At 39.8% G+C, this 24,052-nt stretch overlaps 1 protein-coding gene across 2 annotated transcripts in view; it reads right to left on the bottom strand.

Annotated features, from left to right (window-relative positions):
- celsr3 (cadherin, EGF LAG seven-pass G-type receptor 3) overlaps window positions 1–24,052 on the bottom strand; it is a 111,315-nt gene that overhangs the window by 41,498 nt on the left and 45,765 nt on the right. Inside the window, exons 4-14 of one of the 2 annotated variants that reach the window (XM_069141586.1) lie at window positions 23,499–23,721; window positions 20,389–20,504; window positions 19,294–19,382; window positions 18,962–18,976; window positions 18,407–18,564; window positions 14,837–15,000; window positions 13,421–13,546; window positions 12,329–12,498; window positions 11,336–11,521; window positions 8,495–8,605; window positions 8,155–8,323 (exon numbers count right to left, since the gene is read on the bottom strand). In XM_069141586.1, the coding sequence (XP_068997687.1) occupies window positions 8,155–8,323; window positions 8,495–8,605; window positions 11,336–11,521; window positions 12,329–12,498; window positions 13,421–13,546; window positions 14,837–15,000; window positions 18,407–18,564; window positions 18,962–18,976; window positions 19,294–19,382; window positions 20,389–20,504; window positions 23,499–23,721 (1,527 nt within the window). The remainder of the gene's footprint in view (window positions 1–8,154; window positions 8,324–8,494; window positions 8,606–11,335; window positions 11,522–12,328; window positions 12,499–13,420; window positions 13,547–14,836; window positions 15,001–18,406; window positions 18,565–18,961; window positions 18,977–19,293; window positions 19,383–20,388; window positions 20,505–23,498; window positions 23,722–24,052) is intronic. The other variant, XM_069141587.1, reaches the window with a different exon arrangement.

The following is a 24,052-nucleotide window of genomic DNA, read 5'->3' as shown; positions in this document are numbered from 1 at the left end:
CGGACACTTTGGGGTGTATTTAGCACAACTAGAGAAGACCTCTAACCCAGACCTGCTTTTAATTTACAAAGACCATAATTGTGGTGTTTAGTCTTTACGGTGCCTTTATTAATACCGGGATTAAAATATTACAAGACTTAGCTACCCCACCAGAGCCTACTTTCATGTTGGGATGGAAATAAAAGCAATAAATCCCATAAAAATCACAGTCACACTGGTTAATGAGGAATGAGCGGATGAAAAAAAGACTTGGCTAACAGTTTAGTAATACTCACTCGTAATGATGCAGCTAATGGTGGGGCTGAAGGTGGATTGCAATAAAGTGTTAAAACATGCCACATTACATACAGCACGTATGAAAGTCAAAACCTATAACTGAAACATGTTAGTTCTAAGGAGTAACATTACTCCAAAAAGGACAGAAGAAATGTTCCAGCCTTAAGCTTTCAGTTTTAATATGACACCATCAGTAGGAGGTGTTTGGTGTCATAAACAAGGGCCAGCAGCTCTGTTTATGTACTATGGGGAGCGTTGAACTTAATAGTAACATGCTCCCAATAGCAACGATAGAAACCTATTTAATTTACATACCATTATATAATATAATAGAAATATAGCATTGCTATATAGAGGGTCTGTAAATGAATGTAGTCCCCTGGTTTTGAAAATTTAAGCCAATGTGGAAGTGCCCTAAAGTTTAATACCACCGAGGGCCAAAAGGGGCTGGGTCTAAAACAGACTCCCATTCAAAAAACATCAATTTCTTTCATGAAATACAATGTCAATAAATATTTTCCACAATTCACTGTGGTGTCATGAGCTAAATTTACTAATTTAAAAAATATAAATATTAGCATTAAACACAATGTGCAGCTGAAGTTTTCATAAATCAAAGTATAGAAGAAATTGAATTTCAACCTGATGATAATGCCACATAAAAAGCCAAGCAATGTAATAAACAGTGATTCCAATTCATCCTGAAGATGTGGTTGTTTGTTTGTTTCTATACAGAAAAGGCATCTAAAAATATAACTTCAACAGCAGTCATGATTCCGGGACGTGTGTAAACCTTTTTCACATATTTTGCATTAATATGCTTTTAGTTTTGTGAAAATGTGATCGTACATGTTAAGGAAACAATGTTTGAGTGACAATGTATGGTCTCTGCTCAACAGCACGTATCAGAAAAGAACATGTGCTTTTCAGATTTAGGTTTACACATTATTTCTTTAAGTGACAATCTGTCAATACACACAACTGCTCAGATATAAAATCCACATGTTAATATTCCTATCAGTACTAATCATCAGGTGGAAAACAGAAAACAATGCAATCAGATTCTACCAAAACATCACATTTTACCCAGAGCCTTTGCGCTCACATTCTCACCTTGAGCGAACAAGTTAAGCTTTTTAATTTAAAAAGCATTGAACAGGAGGACGTCTCCATAGATTGAAGTGTGTGTGTGTGTGTGTGTGTGTGTGTGTGTGTGTGTGTGTGTGTGTGTGTGTGTGTGTGTGTGTGTGTGTGTGTGTGTGTGTGTGTGTATGTGTGTGTGTGTGTGTGTAGTTTGTAGAGGTCTGCATTCCTCCCCCTGGAGCTGACAAACGTGTGTGAGGTCTGCTTTCACGTGTTCCTCAATAGAAAATACACAAGACACTCTGCTTTCAAGCCCATGGCCTTGACTTTGTCTTTAGACCTTGCCCCAGCTTTTCAAACTCATTTTCTTGAAATATCTCTGTCTCTATTGAAACAACAATCCCACACAAGCCGTAATTTTCACACACAAAAAAGCACTGGCCTTGCTTTTCCCCCTCTCGTCCTGACGCTTAAAAGAATTTCAGGAATTATACAAACAAAAGAATCGCAGCTATTTTTCAGTCTGGAATTATTCATTTCACAATTTCTTTTCACAAAGTACAAACACACACACACACACACACACACACACACACACACACACACACACACACACACACACACACACAATCACACATCATCATCACAGGACTACACACCAACACACAAATTGTGGCAGCAATCTGGCTCTTATTTGTTCTCTTATGATCCCCCACTCTCCACCTCGAACTCTGTTGTTCTCCGCTTTGTGTTTTTTTTTCTCTCAAACACACACACACACACACATACATCTTCTATCAGGCCTATACATCTTTACACTTTCACCATGGCAACTGACAGGGAGAGGCAACGACAGCCTTGGCTGTTTTCAGACGCTCATAATGACACTGGCCTTGTCACAACAATACAAGAGAAAGAGGCTCGAGTCTGTGAGAACAAAGAGCAGCGCATGTTGTGTTTGCGTGTATTTCTTTGCTTTTTAAAAGTCCGGGTCCAGGAGTTTTGTTTGAAAAGTTGTGCCCCGCAAACTGTACACACATCCCAGGCTGCCTCACAGCTTCTTGTCGGACTTCACTGGAACACAACACCAGCAAGACTACAATCAGGAAAGACTGCTGAGTCATCTGTTCACTGAACCATCCATTCGTCCTGTGTATCCAACTGTCTTTTCTGACAAAAGAGAGATTGTCTGTGTCAAAATGTCCAATAAAAATGTGTTGGTGGGATAATAGAAAATGACATCTTTGAATATTGAGTCCAATGACTGTGTGTTATTTAAAATTGGTGGCTCACAGCGATGGACCGTGGAGAATATCATCCAAATATGCACCGAACTTTTTCTTTTCTTTTAGTTTTAACACCATTGTTTTGGTTCAACACTACATTTACAGAACTGTTCAGTCTCACCAGATTCAAGCTTGTTTCCACCAACTGTTTGCGATGAAAAAGCTTAGAAACTTCACTGTATAAGATCTGTCAAGCATCAAATGGCAGACAAGCACAGATAGCATAGCTGCTGAAGAAATGGATACCAAACCAGAGCTGATCCAGTTAACGGTATCTTAAAATGATTTGATCTGCAATTAACTAAGAGTGTTTTCCAGACATTCGGAAAATCTCAGACCAGATCAGACTGAACCACGGTTCGGTTTGTCGTAGTTTGAAAACACATTCTGGATAGTTTGGATTTTCAGACCAATTACAGGAAATTGAGGCAGCGTATCATTGGAAAAGAAGTGGTGGTACATGGGGAGAGAAGGAGAGTATTCAACTGTAATTGGAAAAATGTAAAAAATGATAAAACTTGTCATTTTGATAAAACTTATTTTCTAAGAGTGTGAAAACGTAATAATACACTTGATGACTTGTAACATTTGTCAAAGCTGTTTGCATCAGAGGGATGCGCACAAGGTACCTTTTGGCGTTGCCACAGTGACCACCCAGGTTGAAGACAGAGGTCATGTGACGGAGTAGAAAGAGTGACAAAGTCCACATAAGTAGTAGGTCGGAGGTGGTTGGATGGAACAGACACAGGACTTTCAGATGGGAGACTGATCCATTAAAAGGTCAAAGCTAATGTGGATTTCTTTGAAGTAGAAAGTTAGATACATAACATACCTTACTTATGCAAAATGACAGATTTTAACCCAAATCCTGATCTTTTCCTTCGAGCCAAGTAGTTTCGGTGCCTAAACCCAACCAAAACACGACTGCGTCACATTTAGCCCAAACGATGATCTTTTCTGAACATAACCATGTGGTTTTTGTTGCCTAAAGCTACGGCACCTTGCATATATCTCTGAGTTGCCAGCAGCAACAACAGCAGCAGCAGTGTTTGACGCCACGGGATGAGAACGGGTTGGACATTACATCTTGTTCAGATACAATTGAGTGTGATGTTATGTGATTTAAAATCTTACACTACAACCGTCTGAGTAATCGTTATACAAGCAGGTAAGGCTTCTTTAAACATCACCTTTGTCATGTTAATATCTTCGTTATAAATCCAATGCATCATTCATAAAGCTATATAACAACGGCCTACCTGTACTCTACTAGTTTTGATATCAAACCGGATCAATAAATGCCATTCCTGGGTGAGCGGTCATTTATCATAGAGAACAACTTTACCCTGATTCAGCACCTTGAGGATCTGGCATCTACTGTAGGACTGTAGGTTGGAACACAGGAAATACAGCATGAAACTCATAAATCTCTCCGTCCTCCCGGAGGACCAGAGACTGATATACTGCCGCTGCACACCACGCCCCAAAACAACAACCTCTTACAATGCACTTCTCTGACAAACATCATTTATAGAAATATATTTGGCAATGGTTGTTTTCAATCACTAACATCTTGACAAATAACCGGAAACACTGATAAATGACTCTGTACTGCAGTAAATGCTGTTATGAGAGCTCCTGTTTGTGTTTTCTGAATGCTGCTTTTTAAACAGCTCTGGGAACTCAGGTGGACATTAATCAAAATGGCTGTAATTTTTCATATCAAATTCAGTCTTTCAGCGCAGTGAATTAGCCTCCAGCAACTGGCAGCAACTGCCATTTAAATACAGATACAGGAAAACTTAATCTGAAACACACACAGTGAAGTGAGAAAGCAGATGTCCCTGTGCTTTGTCATGCAGAACATTGTCTCAGCGAGTTTGTGTGTACGTTTTATTGTGTGAGTGTGTGAGTGTATGTGTGAGTGTGTGAGTGTGAGTGTGTGAGTGTGTGAGTGTGTGAGTGCAACGGAGATAGAAGGTGTGTGTTTTCTCCGAGGTTGTATTGCACCAATCAGAGGTGCTGTCAGTTATACGAGAGGCCCATTAAGATAGTTTCAGGCCAAAACACACAAACACACACATGAAAGGGAATTATTCAACATGCACCTCTCTCTTCTTTCTCTCTCTCTCTCTCTCTCTCTGCTTTTATTAAACTTTGATTTGTCTTGAAGCGGCATTCATTGTATAACAGCCTCCATTTTTAATGCTCATTGTGATGATGAAATGTAACGATAATGAGAGTGTGTCTGTGTGCGAGTGTTTACAGTAAGTGAGTGTGTCCACTCGGTGTGTGTGTGTGTGTGTGTGTGTGTGTGTGTGTGTGTGTGTGTGTGTGTGTGTGTGTGTGTGTGTGTGTGTGTGTGCTCCATATTAATAAGTCAAGATGTTAGCTTTAGCTTGCAGGCAGGTGCAGGATGCTACAGGGATAGCAGCGCCGCTGTGCTTCCTCTCACGTGCTGTCAGGCCTCAGGCTCTTTCACTCTAAAGCACTCTATCCTCCATGCAACACACACAGCCTCTCACTCACTCCTCTTTCACTCCCTAAACCCTTTCCTCAACTTTTCTTTCTTGGAAAACTTTCCTTTTACTTTCCCCTATCATCTCAAAGTAGATGCAGTGGCAGCAGCCAGTGTGCAGGCCGTTGTTCGGTTATAGAGGTGTGAGTGAGTCAGCTTTCTCTGAATGCTGCTTACTGAGACATCTTACTTTATAAGCACACATTTGCAGCTGAAACACACCACAAGCCAATGGCTATAATAATAATAATAAAAAAAATAGAACTATTATTAATAATGGTTGTATACCTTTGCCAACCAGTCAAGTTGCAGTTTACTATGTTTTTCCAGACTCGTATAATGTGTATGTAGTGGAGACTTTGAAGTGATTTGGCCGATAAAGTTGATTCTAAAAAAAAAGAGAAATGTTGTTGCCATGATAGCAACAATATATGAATCCCTCCAGTGTAGATGTTGTTGCAAAGAAGCAACAAATTAGGAAAACGTGAATGCTTTACACACATCTTCAACCTGACAGCCACAGTTTCAAGGTGGACACCAAAGATCTGGGTCACTAATTCAGTATACCATTAAATGTGAAATATGGTCACATCTTCCCTTCTGTTCCTCAGTTATGTTGGTAAAAAAATGGCCAGATAAGTGTTTTTGCAAAATATTATGATGGCACAGACAAATTGATCCTTGACCTTTGGATATTAAATGTAATAATTTTACAAATGTGTGTGAAATCTTTCATAATTTGTGAATTCATTTTTTCAGTTATGGCCACAAACTGTGACCACTAAAATCGTATCGGCCCATCCTTGAGTTAAAGTGAACGTTTGTGCCAGATTTGAAGAAAAAAAAAAATCCTCCAAAGCGTTCCCGAGAATGGGAAAGACAGACAGCTGTGGACAACATGCAGCCATATTGTTTCAAAAAACTTGATTGGAACTGGTAAAGCACTAAAGCAACGGAGACCTTGATATGTGCGCTCAGTGTGAACTCAATGATTTGGCCGTTTGAGTGACCCAAACTGACAGACTAAAGCTCAAACCTAGCATGTACTCGTACATCGTACATGTTTCATAAAACTGCCATAACGTCTGCCAGTCTTTCAAGGTTATGGGACTACAACTGGCGCACTGAAAAAATATTCCAAGTGGAGCTCGAGCTCTAGTGTGTTGTTCTATGAGCGCAAATACGTCGACATTGACAGTAACTGTTTAGCTCATGGGCTGTACTCAAACAGTTAATAAACATAGTTACAACGCATTTTCATGTGTTTCCTTAATTTCCTATCCTATCCATTTGTCTCCTTGCTGCTTTAATCATAAATATAAATAACCTCCCTTATTGATCTCTGCTCAGTTGGTCTCGCCTGTTGGATCAATACCTGTGGAACTGAGCTGCAGCTGTTTCATCAGCCGCTGCTCATAAAGCTCCAAATAAAAGATCAGATATCACCTTTCATCCTCTCTCGTTTTCAATATTGTTTCCCTGTTGTGTGCAGCTGTCATGTTAATTTTCTCTCACTTCCATGTGTCTCTGTGTACATATATTCCCAAACGTGTCACCAGTGTTTTCAGGCTGTTTGATTTGACTTTCTCGTGCCCTCTCCCCCCCCTCTTGCCTCAAAACTTTGTGTTTATTTTACACTATTTCTGTCACCCGCCTTTTTCTGTTCATTAATCATTAACGTTTTCAGTCTCTTTGTTCCTCCTCTGCCTCTTTTTCATCTCTCCATTGTTTTCTCTTCTTTCTGTCTCTTCATACAGTGTGTTTTACCCTCTCCCTCGTTCTTTCTCCGCCCCTCTCTTTTAATCATGTTTTTCTCCACTAAATTAATTCTGCCTCATTATATTCACCTTACTAAGGAGATTTGGAAGTTAGCCTGCAGTCGGTCTCTCTCTCTCTCTGTCTCAGGTGGATGGGAACTCATTATGCGGACCTAAATATCAGTTTAACCCAGTTAGAGACTTGGACTACACCTACGCATATATTATAATTATTCTCCCTTTATTTTCCCCCCTCTCTCTCCAAGTCAGCTGGCATCCTTCACCTTTTCCTCTCACACCTAATTTCTTTCACATCTAGTGTCCAGAGTGTTCAAGACATTGAGACAGTTCCCCTAGTTGTCATTAGTACAACATTAAAACACAAGGAGAGCCAAATGATTAAAAGACTGGCCAACTGCACCATGGCCTGAATTCTGACTTTAACTTGATACGCCTAACACGGTAATAAGACTGCAACTAGCAGTTATTTTGTATTGTCAATTGATACATAATTTTTTATAGTAATCAGTGATTTAGCCTTTGGAAAATATATGGCCTGGGTGAATAATGTCACAAGTAAAACTAGACAACTTTTGAAAAATGTTCTGCCTTACATAAAAAAAATTGAACGATTTTGAGAAGAATCAGGCTGCTGTATGTGTCTATGTAACAGTAATTGGTGTGTCACTGGTTCTTTGTGACTGCCATTTAAGTTGGACATCATTCATCTATCTCTCCGTCCATCTATCCATCCATCCATCCATGACTGTGACTGTGAATCTTTTGTGACCAGGTTAACATTGATGTTGTTTTGCCAAACTTAAATAAGTTGCTTATAAATTATATCTATTGTGAACAACATACACAACATTTACATTTTACATTACAGCACAGGCTCATAGTCATTCACACAGCTACAACGTCCTCAACCAAAGCGTACCATATTACCAATGGTGCAACAGTCATATTTACTCTCAGCTTTCAATAGGTCTTAAATTAAACAGCCTTTTAACAAACACTTATTAACACTCATTAACCTTATTCAATGTCCCTGCTCCTACTGCAGCCAAAACAGCAGCTATCCCTCTCTGCTGCTTGTATTATTTCACTGTGCAGTTATGCATATGATAATAATAGTTCCTAAACAGTCTCACGCTCTCCCCTCTCTCAGACAGGCTGGACACTGGAGATGTGATGATGTGTCATGTCAATTCACACGTCACTGTTCACTCACCGGGTTCACATAAACAGGTGTGGCGCTCCCATTGGTCCGAACAGCGGCTGTGAGCTGGGCAGGGAGACGAGATGCAGGGGTTGCCAACGTTACAGCCAGTCTCCACGTTGATAGCTTTAGATGGGTGTGGCAAGGCGGGGGCGTCCGGCCGCACGCCCAAACGAACACCCTGCAGATGGAGAAACAGAGATTAATATTAAAGTGTTAAGAAATGGCATTCATTGTGTGAGGTTTGTTCATTCCTGACCTATTTCTTAGCGTACTTTTCATCACATATGTGCTAATATTTAAAGCTTCCATCCATCAATATCCATTAAAAATGTCATTCCTCCATCCTCACCTGTATGCATCCTCTTATCCCGTTCTGAACCTCTCCGGAGCCCAGCACTCCTCCCACATGCAGATGTTTCACCTTCAAACCATGAATCTCATTTCCAACTATCACTGTTCCCTAATGTGGTGAGAACAACAGAGTGAGGTGGGGGGACAGACAGAGACAGAAAGGGCAGAGATTAGTGTTATTAATAGCTGTATGCAAACTCAAAGTCTGGACAAATACACTTTACACAAAAGCCCATTTGAATACTATTATTTGATCATGTAGAAGAACTCTATAATGTATTTGATGAAAACTATCAGTGATGAGGAAGGATGAAAAAAAATTGTCAAGGGTACAGATTCTTATTTTATTGGTTTACATCAAAATGAAGTGAGGAATATAAAGCTGCTTTTCTGACGATATTATTGATTTTTCCTGTTTTTCACAGTCTCTATATTTTCATTTACCGCTATATCACTGAGGAGCGTCAGGTTATTATGAGGCTTCTGTCAGCCAAATAGGAGTTAAGGAGAGGAGACTGTGAACAAGGGGTGAACTGAATGACTGACTTCATTAAATAAACAGAAAACAATCATCCGCAATCACTGCAGAGAAGGTCAATACTCAGATGATAACATTGACAGCATTATGAAACAGTGCTGACAGGCAACTTAATTCACAACAACCATGAAAGCAAAATCAATGAGTGTCATTCATCACTGTTCCAGCAGCAGTGGAAGATGCTAACATGGAGGGGGAGATATGGCTGAGAATAATTGCACACATGCCAAAAGCTTTTGATGATAATTACTCTCTAATTGGATGCTAAAATGTTTATTAATTTCATATTTAAAGATGTTTTCTGCACTGTTTACTTTAATGTGTTGCATGATGCACTTTGAAGAAAAGCCCGGTGAGCTGCAATGAAAAGATGAAAGACAATGCTGGCAGATATATTTAGGACTTAAAACACCATGAAACAAAAACTGTTTGTTTTGTTTAAACCAAGCCAGAGACGATGATGATAGAGGCTGCGAAAGTATGTGTGGTTTTCTGTGCTCTTATTGTCACCTATGCACAGCACACACACATCAAACAGACATCATCCACTACAATCTGACATAATAATCCACTGGAGATTAGGGAAACAAGGATAAACAGCCTGATTCGTGGAGACCGTGATGCTGTGCAGGGTTACAGGCAAACCTATAAATATTTGTACATGTGTTTGTGAGCGTGTGTTTGAGATATCTAAAAAAAAGAAAGGTTGTGCAATAATACTGTGCAGGACAGAAGCAAAAAAAGAGAAGAGAAATTAATAATATGATAAGAGATTATAAAATAAAATAAAAACTCAGGATGATAAAAATAACAAGGTATATCCCCTGATTTAACCCAAGATTAAACATCAAGGAGACCAAAAGTGGCAGGTCAAAATTCATGAAAGTAAAATCATTTAATCTCATATTTATGTCTCCAACTCCAGAATAATGTGAAATGGATCAACTGTGGCAAGTAGCTGTGATAAAGAAATCTGATGAATCTGATCTGCCAAAATCTGCATGATTTTTTGATGACTGATATGTTATTGGCAGATATGAAAAAAAGTAAATGATTGATTATGTTCCAATAATGTTGCTTCATTTGATAATTCTATCCAATAATGGAGAGCACGGCTGTAGGAGGTGGAGACCAGAGGAATAATTGATCAAATACCTGTTGATGGGGCACAACAAACCCTGCGGTCAGTTTCCTTTATATTGCTCTTTTCTAGTAAAATGCTTTTAGATGTAGCAGCACCTTTGCAGTGAGAAATTTGCTCTCAAAACTGTCTTTTTACTTGCATAAAAAAGACACAAAAGTAACTTCATACTCTTCATCCATACTTTATATGTGTTATACAAACATAAGAAGGTTGATATGTTAAGAACAAACACTCATAAACAAGCTAAAACGTAATGCTAATTGTTGGCAACAGCTAAGAAGCAATCTATCGTAGTCTATTGAAAAAAAGTTTATAATACATTAATGTCTTCTTTATTGCACGCATAGTAGGGGCTTTCTATACATAAGAGAAAAATAAACCACCTCAGTCAAAAAAGTATTTTCCTCTTCACATTTTTGCGTTTGGAAGATTATTATTATTGGTTTTCTTTTTTATTGTTTATTGGCCACAATAAACAGATAATTATGCCAAGTACAGGATTTTTCCAGGCTTGGCAAAACATTTTAACGTATATGAATGCATTTAACGGTTTTACGGCTTAGAGTGAGATTACACTGAGTGATTTTTTAATCTTTTGCAGAGTTCTGGATCACAGCAGTAAGTGAGATAGATGTCTGTGTACATGGAAGAATTCTGGATTATAAAATATTAAAACAGGATTTATTGCCTCCATTCATATTAAATGCTTCTAAATTCCTATTAGTGAGTTTCCTAGTTATTAGAATAAATAATGTTGCCCATCAGAGGAGCTGCAGATTTCCAACCGCCAAATTAAATCAAATGCAAAAAGTACAGCTAGAAAAAAAATCCATGCCCTTTTACCATTGAACACAGTCAATTAAAGTTGTGAATGTGTTGTTGGGTTGGAAATAAAGGACACCAGGAAATTACTTGTTAAGGGAAATTAAGTCTTATTGATTTAGTAAAGCAGATATGATTAAAACCTTCTTATTCATTCACAACCATGCTGGAGGGAAAATCAGACTTCTAATATCTACATTTACAGCATTTTAATATTATTTAAGGACTTAAATTTGCTGCTCTTAAAAATTCCACTTTATCATCCACTTGTGTTTTTTTCTTACGGTTGTAAGTCTCTCTTAATACGCCTTCGAGCTCTGTATCCTGTCTGTTACCTGATAGAGTCCGAAGTCGAGCCGCAGCGTGGCCACATAGCGCGTTTCTCGGCCGCTGCGAACGTCTCGCAGCTCCAGTTGGAGGTCGTGCCACTGGCCGTCTGCCACTTGAACCTGATCCAACCGCAAACGCACCGGCCTGGTTGAGCCGCGGGTCACAGAGAACACCAGCTGACCATTTATCACCTGAGAGACGGAGGAACACATGCACAGCCAAATGTTAGAAGAAAAAAAACCAAGAGAAACTGAGAAGAAAGGAGGGAGAGTGAAGAAACACTTTTTACTGAAAACAGTATGTGCCGTGCTGTGCTGTGTGTTTGTGTGTGGGAGCATGAAATCCAAAATCTTGGCTGCACTCTTGCCAAGATGCTGTTCATTCAAAGCTGTTATAGGATGTAGGATTAGAAATCAAAACTACATAAAATTTCAAGGACGTCCTGGCATTTTGAGAGTTATTGTGTTCAATCAAGGCTGATTATTTTGTATTAAAACGCTAAATACATCCACAGTAACTGTGAGACATACGTATAATTCTCATAATCATCGGGACTGTTGCTAAACACATTTAGCAGCCCACGCAATATTTTACATCATGTGCTACCTGGTGAGATTTAGCTTACAATGTGCAGCGCTGATTTAAAGCACAAGATACAGAATGAGCCGAAATGCAGCTGAAGTTTTCTGAGCTTCTGGAAATGGTGAAAGGTGAGTAAAAGGAAAGCAACACGTTTTATCCTCTTCAGCAGAACAAAAACAAAAATCTGCAAGTCAAAGAGGGAGATATGCTTTGCAACATGAATTAACAGGTTAAAGGTTTTGTTTTCAGAGACTCCATTGAGCCTGATGTGATTTCAAAGGCAACAATTATCTTAACCATATTCTCATTTATTGATATACAAAAATATCCCAGTAGATTTGTACTAAAACTAATGTTCATATAAGTTATAGTACAGACATGAACAGAAATGAATGACTAAACATGCGAGTCCCCACCTGGAACAGCAGGCTGGTGTACTGGCCGGCCTGCGCCTGCAGCAGCGTCCCCTCTCGCGCTCTGGTTCTGAACACCAGCCCGAGGTACCACGGCGTGGAGATCGTCACGTCGTTCTTCAGGTCCCACCAGAGGGCACTGTTACCCAGGAAGCGGCATGGGCGTGGCATCACTGAGGTGGAAGGTGAGAGAAAAACTGCGAATAAAACTCACTGCAATATCTCGTGCAGCCTCGAGGTTGCACTGTTCACCGGGCGCTGATGTGATTTTGGTAATTGTTAATTTAGAGACGGTGGGACATTTTTGCTACCACCTAAGGGGCTGAATATATTTTTGACATTGATATTTTATCTTGTATATAACTTTGTTTTATCCCACAAGCAGGTTTGTCCGTGTGATTTCCCTTTAGAGTTGGACATCTGTGCTCACAATTGAGACATTTCAGTAAATATAAATGCGTAAAACTCGCATTGACTCTACCTGGACTACAGTGTCCACTCGTGTGGTGAATCAGTCAAGGTTTATCAAGGTATATCTCACATGCTTAAGTCTTTGTGATACTTTTAGTCTCAGTGTGTTGCACTGTGAAGGTTTCAGTCGTCAATTTCCCCTTTTTCTTTCTATCAATTCATTCACTATGGTAAAAACTCAGCCAGCTCTCCATCCATCCACAGACATGCATTTCACTTCTACAATCATTTTACTCACACACTCTAAAAGCCTACAGCTGTGATGGCTCAGCACAAAATGAGAAAGAAATAATGGAGCTGCAGGTAAAATAAGGCATGAATGTATGAATAAGTGACATCCGACCTCTGAGTATGAACTATTGAAATATTAAAACAGCAGCATTTCTTTTATAATTTAACCAATGTTCAAATAACAAAGAACCGTATTACCTGAAGCATTTTATCATAAGATGAAATAGCATGAGACAGGAACTGCTGATTATGTCTGCCATTGTCTAAGCTGTTACTGATAATTATATCGAAGTGGCACCATTAAAGTGCCATTGATAAAGGTTGCCATTACTGTAGTTATACATGCAACACATGTTGTGGGACCACAGGATGAAAATAAATGTATCCTCTCACCGTGGCTGCAGTCCTTCCCTCCGTACCCGAGAGGACAGTCACAGGAGAAGGTCTCCCAGCTCACCCTGCAGGTTCCTCCATTCTGACAGGGGTCGGACTTACAGAAGGGCAGTTTGGCGCTGCAGCCTGTAAAAAGCAACAGTGATCACTGATGTTTTCTGAGATAAATTACTTGAATGTGCATCTGTGCAAATGCGTACAATTATCGTAAAGTAGCAGATAAATCAAGATGCTGTCACTTTCAGCTGTATATAATGGTCCTCAGTCAACAGTGTGCATATTCAGAGGTAATTCATCTTTAAAGGCCACACATCATCAGTATCATTAAGAAAACATTAAGCATTACAGTGACCGATTTCAATTGTTTGCGTTTTTTCTTTAAAATCGTACTGGATATATTGCATTTTTGTGAGCGTATACAGGATATTGACCATATGTTTAACATGCCTTCATTTCATGAAAAGTTTCTGTAGCATGATCAGTTTAAAAGTAAAACAACACAATTGTTATGGCTTCTGTGATCTTTTAAATTACTATTTTAATATAATACTTTAAAAGATGATTACAGGTTTAGCCTTTAATTTTGTATCGTCATCATAAAAAGTATATAATAATATAAGTAAGTCAGTCACCAGTGAAAATCCAATTTCAGGTTTACTAATCTAAGGCCTAACTGTCTGAAGATGTTATTCAACTTCTTTACTGTTTACTACAGCATTTAGAAATGTAAAAAGTGTCACACAAAACCAAAAGAGATGCTTGAATTACAACAAATTTGTGTTAGTTTCTTTACCCAAGCAGGAACCATAGGGCCTTTGTAAAGATGCTAAATGTGACAAATGCTTTTTACGGGGACAGTTTGAACAGTTTCAAGTGAGATTGTATGAGCTCGATCGGTTAGTTTGTGTTATTGTGTAACTTTGATGGTGTTTTACAAAGTTAGTTCACATTCTAACTAATACCAGTGTCACATAATGACCAAATTAATGCTTGCCTATTGAGGCAGCAGTGGACCAGCAGCTTCCGTGTTATGCGAAGTAAAATCTCTGTTTTTGTCAAGGGAGTCTGGTGGCTTTGAAGCGAGTGATATAATGGCTTCAGTTCCCTGGTGGAATGGGATATCTGATGGCAAGGTAAAGCAGTGAAAATACTCTAAATATAGAGTACACTCAAACTGATATTGATGATTTGTTTTTAGGTGGTTTAAATATGCTTTGCTGCTGACCCTGTCCACAGGAGTATTCTGTTGAGCATCTGTGCCGGTACAGCTGGCTGCTTCTCCAAACTGGAGACCTGCCGACCCCCATCTGCTGCAGGTAATTCACCAACCATGAATAAGTAGCTCAAACAACCCAACTTCAAACAATCTGAACTATCCCTTTAAGGGCAAAAAAAAAAAAGGTTGGCAGTGCTGACCAGCAAGAGTTCCATTGTTAGCTATAAATCCTGCCAGATCCAGAGGCTTGTTGTCAATGTGCAGTTCTTTCATGCAGCCGATAAACTCCCTGGTGCCAAAGGGGAAGTTGTCCGGTACATTGGGAACTCCGCCTAGAAACAAGGGACCAGTCAGGTCCAGGGACCTAAGAAACAAAAAGATAAAGAGGAAGAAGAGTAAATAAAGTGGAAAGGAAAGGGGGTTAAGGGAGGAATGCAGGATTACCCCTGAAGGATGGATGGCGGGGAGGAGAGGGTAAGAAAATTAAGAACATGAAAGGAGAGGCAAAAGGATTAAACAAACCCAGAGATTAAATGTGTCAGCGGAGGTAAATATCAACAGGAACACAAATCAGGGAATAACAGAGGATGTTGAGGAGAAATTACATGATGATGATGTTTTTTCAGGGTGAAGAGAAAAAAATAAGAAAAAGATGACAGATGGAGAGACAGATGAACAAACAGGAGATTAAATATGAGCTACAGCGAATGTCTGGAGAGAAGAAGTAAAGGTGGATGACAAGGCAGAGGGAGAAAAGAAGACATGAGGCAGCAGTGAAAGGAGGTAGATGTTGGGGAGCATCAACAAAAAGCTGCGTATGAAAAATGAAGATGACAAAAGGGAAATGTGGCTCCAGCTGGGGAGGCAGATGAACAAACAGGAGATTAAGTGTGAGTTATAGCAAATGTTGAGAAAGACAGCATAAAGGCACATGACGAGACAGATGGGAGGCATATAGAGGAAACGCAGACACCCCCGTCTGTGTTTCCTCCTCTATATGTCTCCCATCTGTCTCTTGAGGAGGAAGATGTCAGAGATAGCAAAAGACAGTTGTGGGACCACAAGAGCAAGAAAAAATAAAGACAGAAACAGTTGTGTTGTCATTCTGAGAGCTGTATCCGTTCTTTACTTCACTGAGGTTTTTTTCTCTTAAGATCGGTTTGCTACGTGCCAAGCCAGTGCAATTTGAATTGAAGTACCCCAAAAAGACAAAAGGTGCCAGGAGTCAAACAAACAGGAGATTAAGTGCGAGTCACGGCAAATATCAACAGAGAGAGTCATTAGAAGACGACGTCGAGACGGAGTAGGAGGAGGGGTGAGCGGAGCGAGAGAGCGATGAAGTCTCCGGCCTTCCTCTTTGATCCGTCTTTTGTGCTCTCAGCCTCACTTAGTCGCTGACAGAACACAGCCGATGTGATTGCAGCTCACAGAGGCGAGGCCAGACATCAACACCATGACAGGCGGCTTTTTTTAAGTGTCTACATACTCCAGAAAAATGGACTACACAACTCTGACAAGGGCAAACAGAGCAAACAATGGACAGTTAAAACTTAACAATTTGAATGTTTCAACTGAGAAAATGCGCGAGACCATCAGAGAGGCATGAAGGAGCATAAAGACGTCAAAGAGTCGTGCCTCATTAAAGCCTCAGGTCCCCGCAGGCTTCCTCTCCACAGTCACCTCCTCACTCTGATCACTCCCTCGAAAATCCTCTACAACAGATTTCAAAAGTTTCAGCAGGATTTGAACAGATTACACTGCTTAAATCTGCATTACATCATGTGTAATTTTATACTTTTATTTTTCATTTCAAAACGGAGATCTGCTTACATGCCTGAATTAGCCATTTTATTGTTTTAGTATTAAAGATTTGTGAGACATTACAGCCAAAACAACTGCAATGATGTGCAACAGTGATTGTACGTGTCACGTTGGTGATCAGGGAGGGAAACAATTCAAAATGAGAGAGAGCTTATGGGGAGATGAACACAAGCTGCTGGGAAACATATCTTCCAATACAGAGGAAATGAAGAATAATATAGGAGAGGAAATAAAGGATTAATCCAGCTGAAAATGCATGTTTATAAACTGTAATAACATAAGAAAAATGTTCTACTTTAGACAAATCAAAGTCAATGTCTGTCAGTAATGCTACCACCGATCCCTCTGCATGATTTACCTTTTGATACCTGCGCTATAGCAACTTCTGTACCCACAACTGGCGGCTGCCCAGTGAGCTGCTCCACACACTGAACAGCTTTATTGGTTTTCTACTCAGTGAAAATTGAATATCTGTTAGTCCTCCGATCAGTCACAGATTATGTTTAATGAAAGTTGTCTTTGCAAAGAAGCTGGCACATCCTGTGCAAACACCGCCCACAGCTCACGGTCAGGGACTATTCAGAGCCTTTCAGTTACACTGGAGCTAAGAGAGATGAATGGGACGAATTCACTTTTAAGAATTCAACCGAATAATTTTTTTCACAAAGCTTTTTTTGAGGCGTTATCCCATGAGAAAATCACAAATGTAAGAATTAATTCTCATTGAAACTTTCCTATAACAGCATTTCATGCGTACAATTAATCATATTAAAAATGCAATCTCAATTCATTTGTAAATGAAAGATTCTGCCACATTAACATGGTTAACCAATTATTAACACAGCTGCGATGTCAGGTGCAATAAGCAGAGCACAGTGCACTGGAGACACCGTTGTTTTTGACCCCTCCGGGCAGAAAACGTATTGTTTTCTAATTATCTCATCTATAAGCACTTTGATTTTTGTGTCAGAAAAATTATATTTTCATGACTCACTAAGTAAACAATGAGCAGCGTGGTAAATTTGATATGCAGCAATATTCATGACCTGCTTTGCATTAACCATTTAGGTTTAAATGTGGGCATGTAGAAGGCAGGAAATGTGGCTGATCTATGTGCACATTTCTGGGTGGGCTGTGATTTATGTGCACACAGTTTTATAAGTCAGAATTTTTTTGGGCATATACCATTTTTGGCTGTTGCAAACATGTAGTCTGGATCCAGGAGATCATTCCTGCCCACTGCAATAAGACTGTACAATAACTCACCTCTGGCAAAATCCATCACAGTACAATAACACTGTTGACTGTGTTTCTTGGTTTGTTTGTATATAATATATATAGATATATACTGTACTGTATATATATATATATATGTGTTGACTGTTTCTTGGTTTGTTGTATATAATATATATAGATATATAATGTACTGTATATACTGTGCATTTTATATTTATATTTTTTACTGCTATTTACTGCTATTTTATTGCTTTTCTATTATTCTATTCTATTCTATTCTATTCGATTATTTTATTCTATTATTTCTATTATTATCTTATTGCTTCTGTATGCTGCTGTAGCGAAAAAATTTCCCCTCGGGGATTAATAAAGTAAATACCTACCTACCTACCTACCTACCTACCTACACACTGTTTTATAAATGAGACCCAAGATCGGGGGTCTCCAACCTTTTTTCCTCTGAAAGCTACTTTACAGTCTACGAGAACTACATCAGCATATTCACATAGCTGAGCTCCCTCAAACCAGCTGAATGAGCTTCTTTTATGAGAACAATAAATAAATGATACACACACACACACATATTTAACCAGTAGTTACAACTACCGCACTAGATTAACTATTTCCAGATATGTTGTGCTTTGTGACCAAAAAATAAAAACATGAACACAGAAAAAAGAAGATAAAAAGAGTTGACAGAAAGAAACACTCACTTCTTGCTGCTGGTCTGTTTGCCCTGCGCAGCACAGCTGTAATTTCCAAGCTGCATCCCGAAGCGGAGCGATAAGGCTGTATCGCAGTCGTCAACGCTCACCACGGCGATTTTCTCATCCGACGGACCTTGGGCTTCGCCACTCATGCTGCGCTTGGGCTGAACACACACAGGCAAACACAATACTGAATACAGAGTCCAAATAAAGAGAAAACAAGAAACACCCATGACACCAGTCAACATGCGAGAGAATCTCCCTTAATCTAGAGTTTATATCACAGCAGTCGTACACTGTACCAGATACATCGTAACATGTCAGATCAGGATTTACTCTGCTACTGAACATTATGTTAGGAGGAGAAGGGGGGAAATCTGAGTTAGTAGGACAAGAAATAACAGACACTGGATATGGGTAAGAAAAAAGAACAGACAGACAACACACTCACTCTTCACTTACTGTCTGCAGTGAAAGAAAGACAGAAGTAGAAAAAGAGAGAGACCGGGATAGAAGGGCGCTAAGAAGTGTACGTGCACCCTGACACACACTCATACTCACATAGCGTGTAGCTGGCTGAGGAAAATGAAAGAACATGAAGAAAATTAAAGGAGATGTGTGACGAATATGCATGAATAAAATGGTGACAAGTGAACTCCCACATAATCACACACAAACACTTCAGCTCAATTCAAAGTGCTTTGTCGGCATGAACGCCGAGAAACTATTCTGCCGACGCATCAGACGCACAAATAATAACAAGTCAAATGCAAACTCGCTTCAGAAACTTCAGAAGACATCTCATCACACAGACTTCAGAAAGTACAAAATGGAAGATCAAACACAAGATCAACAGTGAAAATGATCAGAAGGCTCTGAGATGGAAAACCCACCTTGTTGTAGTAGTGGATGTGAACTGTATGCCAGTTTCCATCGCTCACACCGCCGGGCAGGAAGGGAGTCACCTGAGTGGACGACTCACCTGCAGGCAGAAAGATGGAAAACATGAGCAGGTAATAATTCTAAGCGGTACAAAACAGATGGATTTTTACATATAGTATAAGAGACTTTGTTTGCTGTTGAAAAAAAGTGTTGACATGTTTGTATTTTCCTGGTTCCAACCGTACATGAGTGTGTGCACCAATATGTACAAATACCCAAAAAGTCTGTTGTCATTACTATGTTTTTGAGGACAGCATTTACTCCCTGAGGCCACAAGCAGATAGATGTATTGTCCCGATACTGTTATAGACTTTGGGCTGATTTTGATATTGGCACCGCAGAGATATATTGGTATCTGCACATATGATGGCCAATATGCACCAACATAAAAATCTTTTGTTCCATTTTTTTTTAACTTTTTTTCCCCCCTCTTAGTTTTTTATGAATATTAAATTCTCTGTGAAGCTACTGTTTCATTGGACTGATATCAATGTGGACAATAAACTGTAAAACTGTAAATATCCTGCCTCCATTATATATCTTTGTCTAGTATTTGATAACTACATTTGAGGGAATCATTGCAAAAAGTTAAGCGTATATGCACAGTATGTAGTTCCTGATATTGGTATCATCATCAGCCCCAAAAATTCAGTATTGATCAGGCTCCAGACTGCTATTATTTGTTTTTGTTAGAAACTGTCAGCATGATAAGAAAGCAGGGAAAACGCAACAGGATGTAACCTGGAGTACTCTCAGTATACTTCCCCAACAAAGACTTTACCATCTTATTGAGCATTATCGAGCATAACCATTCTAAAAACCATTGAAAGTAATTGCATTGGTTTGTACCAATGACCTCACTCACCTCACTACAAGTTTAATTATAGTCCATATCCTATAATAATGCCGGTTTTAATCCTGAACCTAAAGAAGTCCCATAAAGACACGACAAACAGCCTTTGAGAGAATTCCTTATACACATGTAAATGAGAAAAACTAGAGAACACAAGTGGAAGCACAATCACACACACATACAGACACACTACCTGTGGAATATTTGAACACTACTTGTCCCTCTTGGATCTCCAAGGCGATGAAGTCGTGTTTCTCATTAAAGCGTCCATTATAGAAGAGAAGGCCGCTGCTCTCCAGGGTGGCAAAACTAGAACACACACACAAACAGCACAACTTTAAAGAGGAAAACATACAAATCATGGCCTTTTAGCATGTGACCCTGAAATAGCAGAGCAATACAAAACCTGATTCTACACATCAAAATAAAAGTGATTCCAGCTAAATATGGAGGAATAAAGGGTATTCAAACTTTATTAGAGTTAATAAATCATATTGCTGGAGCCTTCCACTCCCTCAGCTGCTCAGTCTGACAACCGTCTTTTTTTCTGTAGCACAAATGATGAATACTCTCTTCTGGCAGCAAGATACAGAAACATTTTCACTGCAAAAAAACCTCCGTTTGGCAACAATTTACACTAGTTACTACAATAAAAGTGGTCAAAATTAAAATTCTCCTCTCAAATTTGTAATTCAGTTCACACCTGACACCTGTCGGAGGCTGTACTTTTGTTTTCCAGGCAATAGTGTTAAAAATTGGATAGAACCCAACCCCACTAGACAGTCTAAAATAAATCCAAAACTCGACAGATGTTGGAGGTCAGGCTAAGCTACAGAACAGCAGCCCCGGGGCTGCGGGGTTATAAATGTCTGCTTTATGAACCTCCAAGTCCTCCAAGAAGAATATTCCTGCTGATTCCTGTTTTTTAAGTCATAAATATCTGCATTTCACATTCATGGCTAAAACACCGGCCAAAGATCGATGCGGCTGTACAAACAGATTACTGCGGTACAGCAGTGTTACTGCAGAGAAGAGCATGTCATCACCATTTCAATCGTGACAACATTACACCCCCTGTTATCTGAGAATGTCTAAAATAAACCCAGGGTCATTCAATAGCAGACACGTGTCTTGTTTGCGTGGCTCCGTGGTGGTTCCAGCAGCAGATTGGCATCGTATCTTGTAGTATGCAGATCTAATCTCTACAGGCCACCAGAAATAGATGACAAATAGTGTAACCTGAGCTTCAGTGGGCAGCATGAGTGGAGTCAGCGAAGCAGACAAGCCACTCGAGGAAATAAATGCAAAGATGCATGCTTTATATGTTCAGTGTGTCTGTTCGTGTGAGTGGGATTATTGTTTGTGAAATTCATTATTTGAAGCCAATCAGCTGTGTAAAAAAGAAAAATAATAGGAGGGGACGGTTCCCTAGAAAGCAATAAAGCAGATAAAGGATCGTCACGTGATCATTTGAATATTTATTGCCGAATCTCCTTTAGCTCAGCTGCCAGTGGCTACTTCAAGCAGAGATGAAGAAAAATGTCTATAAAAACATCAACAAAGGACAACCCATCGTATCGCCAGAGGCAGAGATACAAAAAACAAAAATTAAAAAACGCTACATATTTTTGTTGTTGTGGAGAAATGTCCTTTGTGGACCTCAAGTGGAAATCAGGCCTAAAAAGCAGCAACTAGCAGCAAACAGGAAGCAAAATTAAACATTGAGGGCAAGAATGCTGACAGTCAGTCAAAGTCTGACACAACTGAGTTTGTCCCCATCAAGTAACCTTAAAGTAAGTTCACACAGTAACAACAGAAAAAGGATCAAGAGCTTAATTATCATGAAAAAATATCTTGAAAGGCAAAATCTCCCACTGTGATGCCATCGAACAAGGTGCTGAATATGTAGTTGATCCATTAGAAATGTAAATGTGTTGAGTGAATGTGGAGCAGGGCGCTGCTGAAAAAGATTTCACAGTATCTGTTCAACAACATCACGGCCTTTCTCAAGGACACCTTGTTGTTGTTGTTGTTGTTGTTGTTGTTGTTGTTGTTGTTGTTGAAAGGAAAGAGAATATGAATTACTTTTATCCCCTATATTTTCACTGCTGGTTTGGGAATTTTAAACCATCGACTCCCAAAATTGGAATTTTGCTAAATTCATTCATCTTGTTAAATGGACCTAAACTGGGCTTCCCTTCAAGAAAGAATCACTTCCCAAATTGTTGGTCACAAATCAATGGCACAAGCTCTGTGTTGTGCTTTTTACGCACCAACACTGCTCACTTAGCAGGAATACCATGACCCTAATGTCTCATAGCAACCGCTCCACGGTGGCCACATCAGCCTAGCAACAACCCCATGGGCACCATCACCCTAGCAACTAATTATTAGACGACATCACCCGTGGCAACCATCCCCATAACCCTGCCTGACCACGATGAAGGACCACTCCAGATCTCCCGTACACAAACCACTCAAGAGGCGAAGGAGCAGGAAGGACGTGATGGAGGTGGACGAGCTAGACAAAGGACTTAAAGGGAGACGTTCACTGACCTCTGCAGTCACATTTATGCAGGTATAAAATGGAAAATCAAATAAAACAAGCTCAGAGATTGAGGCTGAATAGTAAACCAAGCAAGGGGTCAGTCCTCTCCAGATAAAATTTAAACTCAATCAATAACAGCTTTACTTAAAATGCTCTGACAGGCTTGTCAAAAGTCTGAGTCCAAGCCCGATTCTGAGCACTAAAAGTGTACAAATCTATTCCTTCAACTATATATTGATGCACTGAGTTTTGAACTTAATGCTTTAATTAACCCCAAAAAATGTTTTGTCCTGGGTTGTTACTTTTCTTGATGATAAGAGTTCTGCCCGCTTCACACAAAGAGCATGAGGTCGCCGTCTGTCGGCGCCTCTGCTGCAACAGGGAAGACTGAAAGGGTGATCAGACGTAAGATAAGAACGTCGAGTGGAAAGGGGGAAAGTGAGGGAGGTGTTACTGAAACCAGTAAATTGACAGATGAAAGACGAGTGAGAGGAGAAACCGCACTGGAGAGAGAGGTGGAGGCAGCGGCGAGAGAAGCCATGAATAATAGGATCGAACTCAGATGGAGATAAATAGATTAAAGCAAAGAGGAGAGAGACCGTAAGAGGGAGAGAACCAAGAATCAAAGAGGAGAGGTTATGGATCTCTCTGAACGAGGCTCAATGACGAGAGAAAGAAAGGACCAAGACAGAAGAGTGAAAAATCAAAAGTAACTTTAACTGTCAGCCAGAGAAAAGAGGTTTTAGTCGACTCACGTTAATGAGATGGAGAGGTGAAATCTCTGCCTCAGGCCCCGGAACATGACGAAGGACTTGGGTGGGAAGGAGCGGGAGGTGACGGTGCAGTACGGACGCTCGTAGCCTCCTGCAGGACACTCACAGCGGAAACCCCCACCTGACAGCTCCCGGCAGGTCCCTCCATTACGACACACACCTGGAACACACTTGCCTTGCTGCCGGTCAAACTCACAGCGGTCACCTGGAGAGAAATAAAAAAAGAGGGAGAAAAAAAAAATCTATATTTCAAATGCTGTTGAACCTCAGTAGGAACTCTGGCATTAAAAAGTGATACGACATAACAAAACATCTCTGAATCTGTCAAGTGACTCAGTAGTAGAACACAAGCATGTGACATTTTATAACAGAGAACTTTCTTTACAAAAGCAAATGTCACAAATAATATACTTTAAAATGACACAGTATCAGTATATGCACCGCTTCCAGATTTACATGTAAATACCCAAACAGCAGATTATCATGTACATGTACTGAACGGATACAAACACTTCCAGCAAAGTCAGTTAATCAGT

This window comes from Embiotoca jacksoni, unplaced genomic scaffold, assembly GCF_022577435.1.
Source record: "Embiotoca jacksoni isolate LCO1_2020_lvr unplaced genomic scaffold, fEmbJac1.0.p SCAF_9, whole genome shotgun sequence".
NCBI lineage: Eukaryota > Metazoa > Chordata > Actinopteri > Embiotocidae > Embiotoca > Embiotoca jacksoni.
Note: the sequence above shows the minus strand (reverse complement) of the source record. Positions and strands in the feature narration are given on the sequence as shown.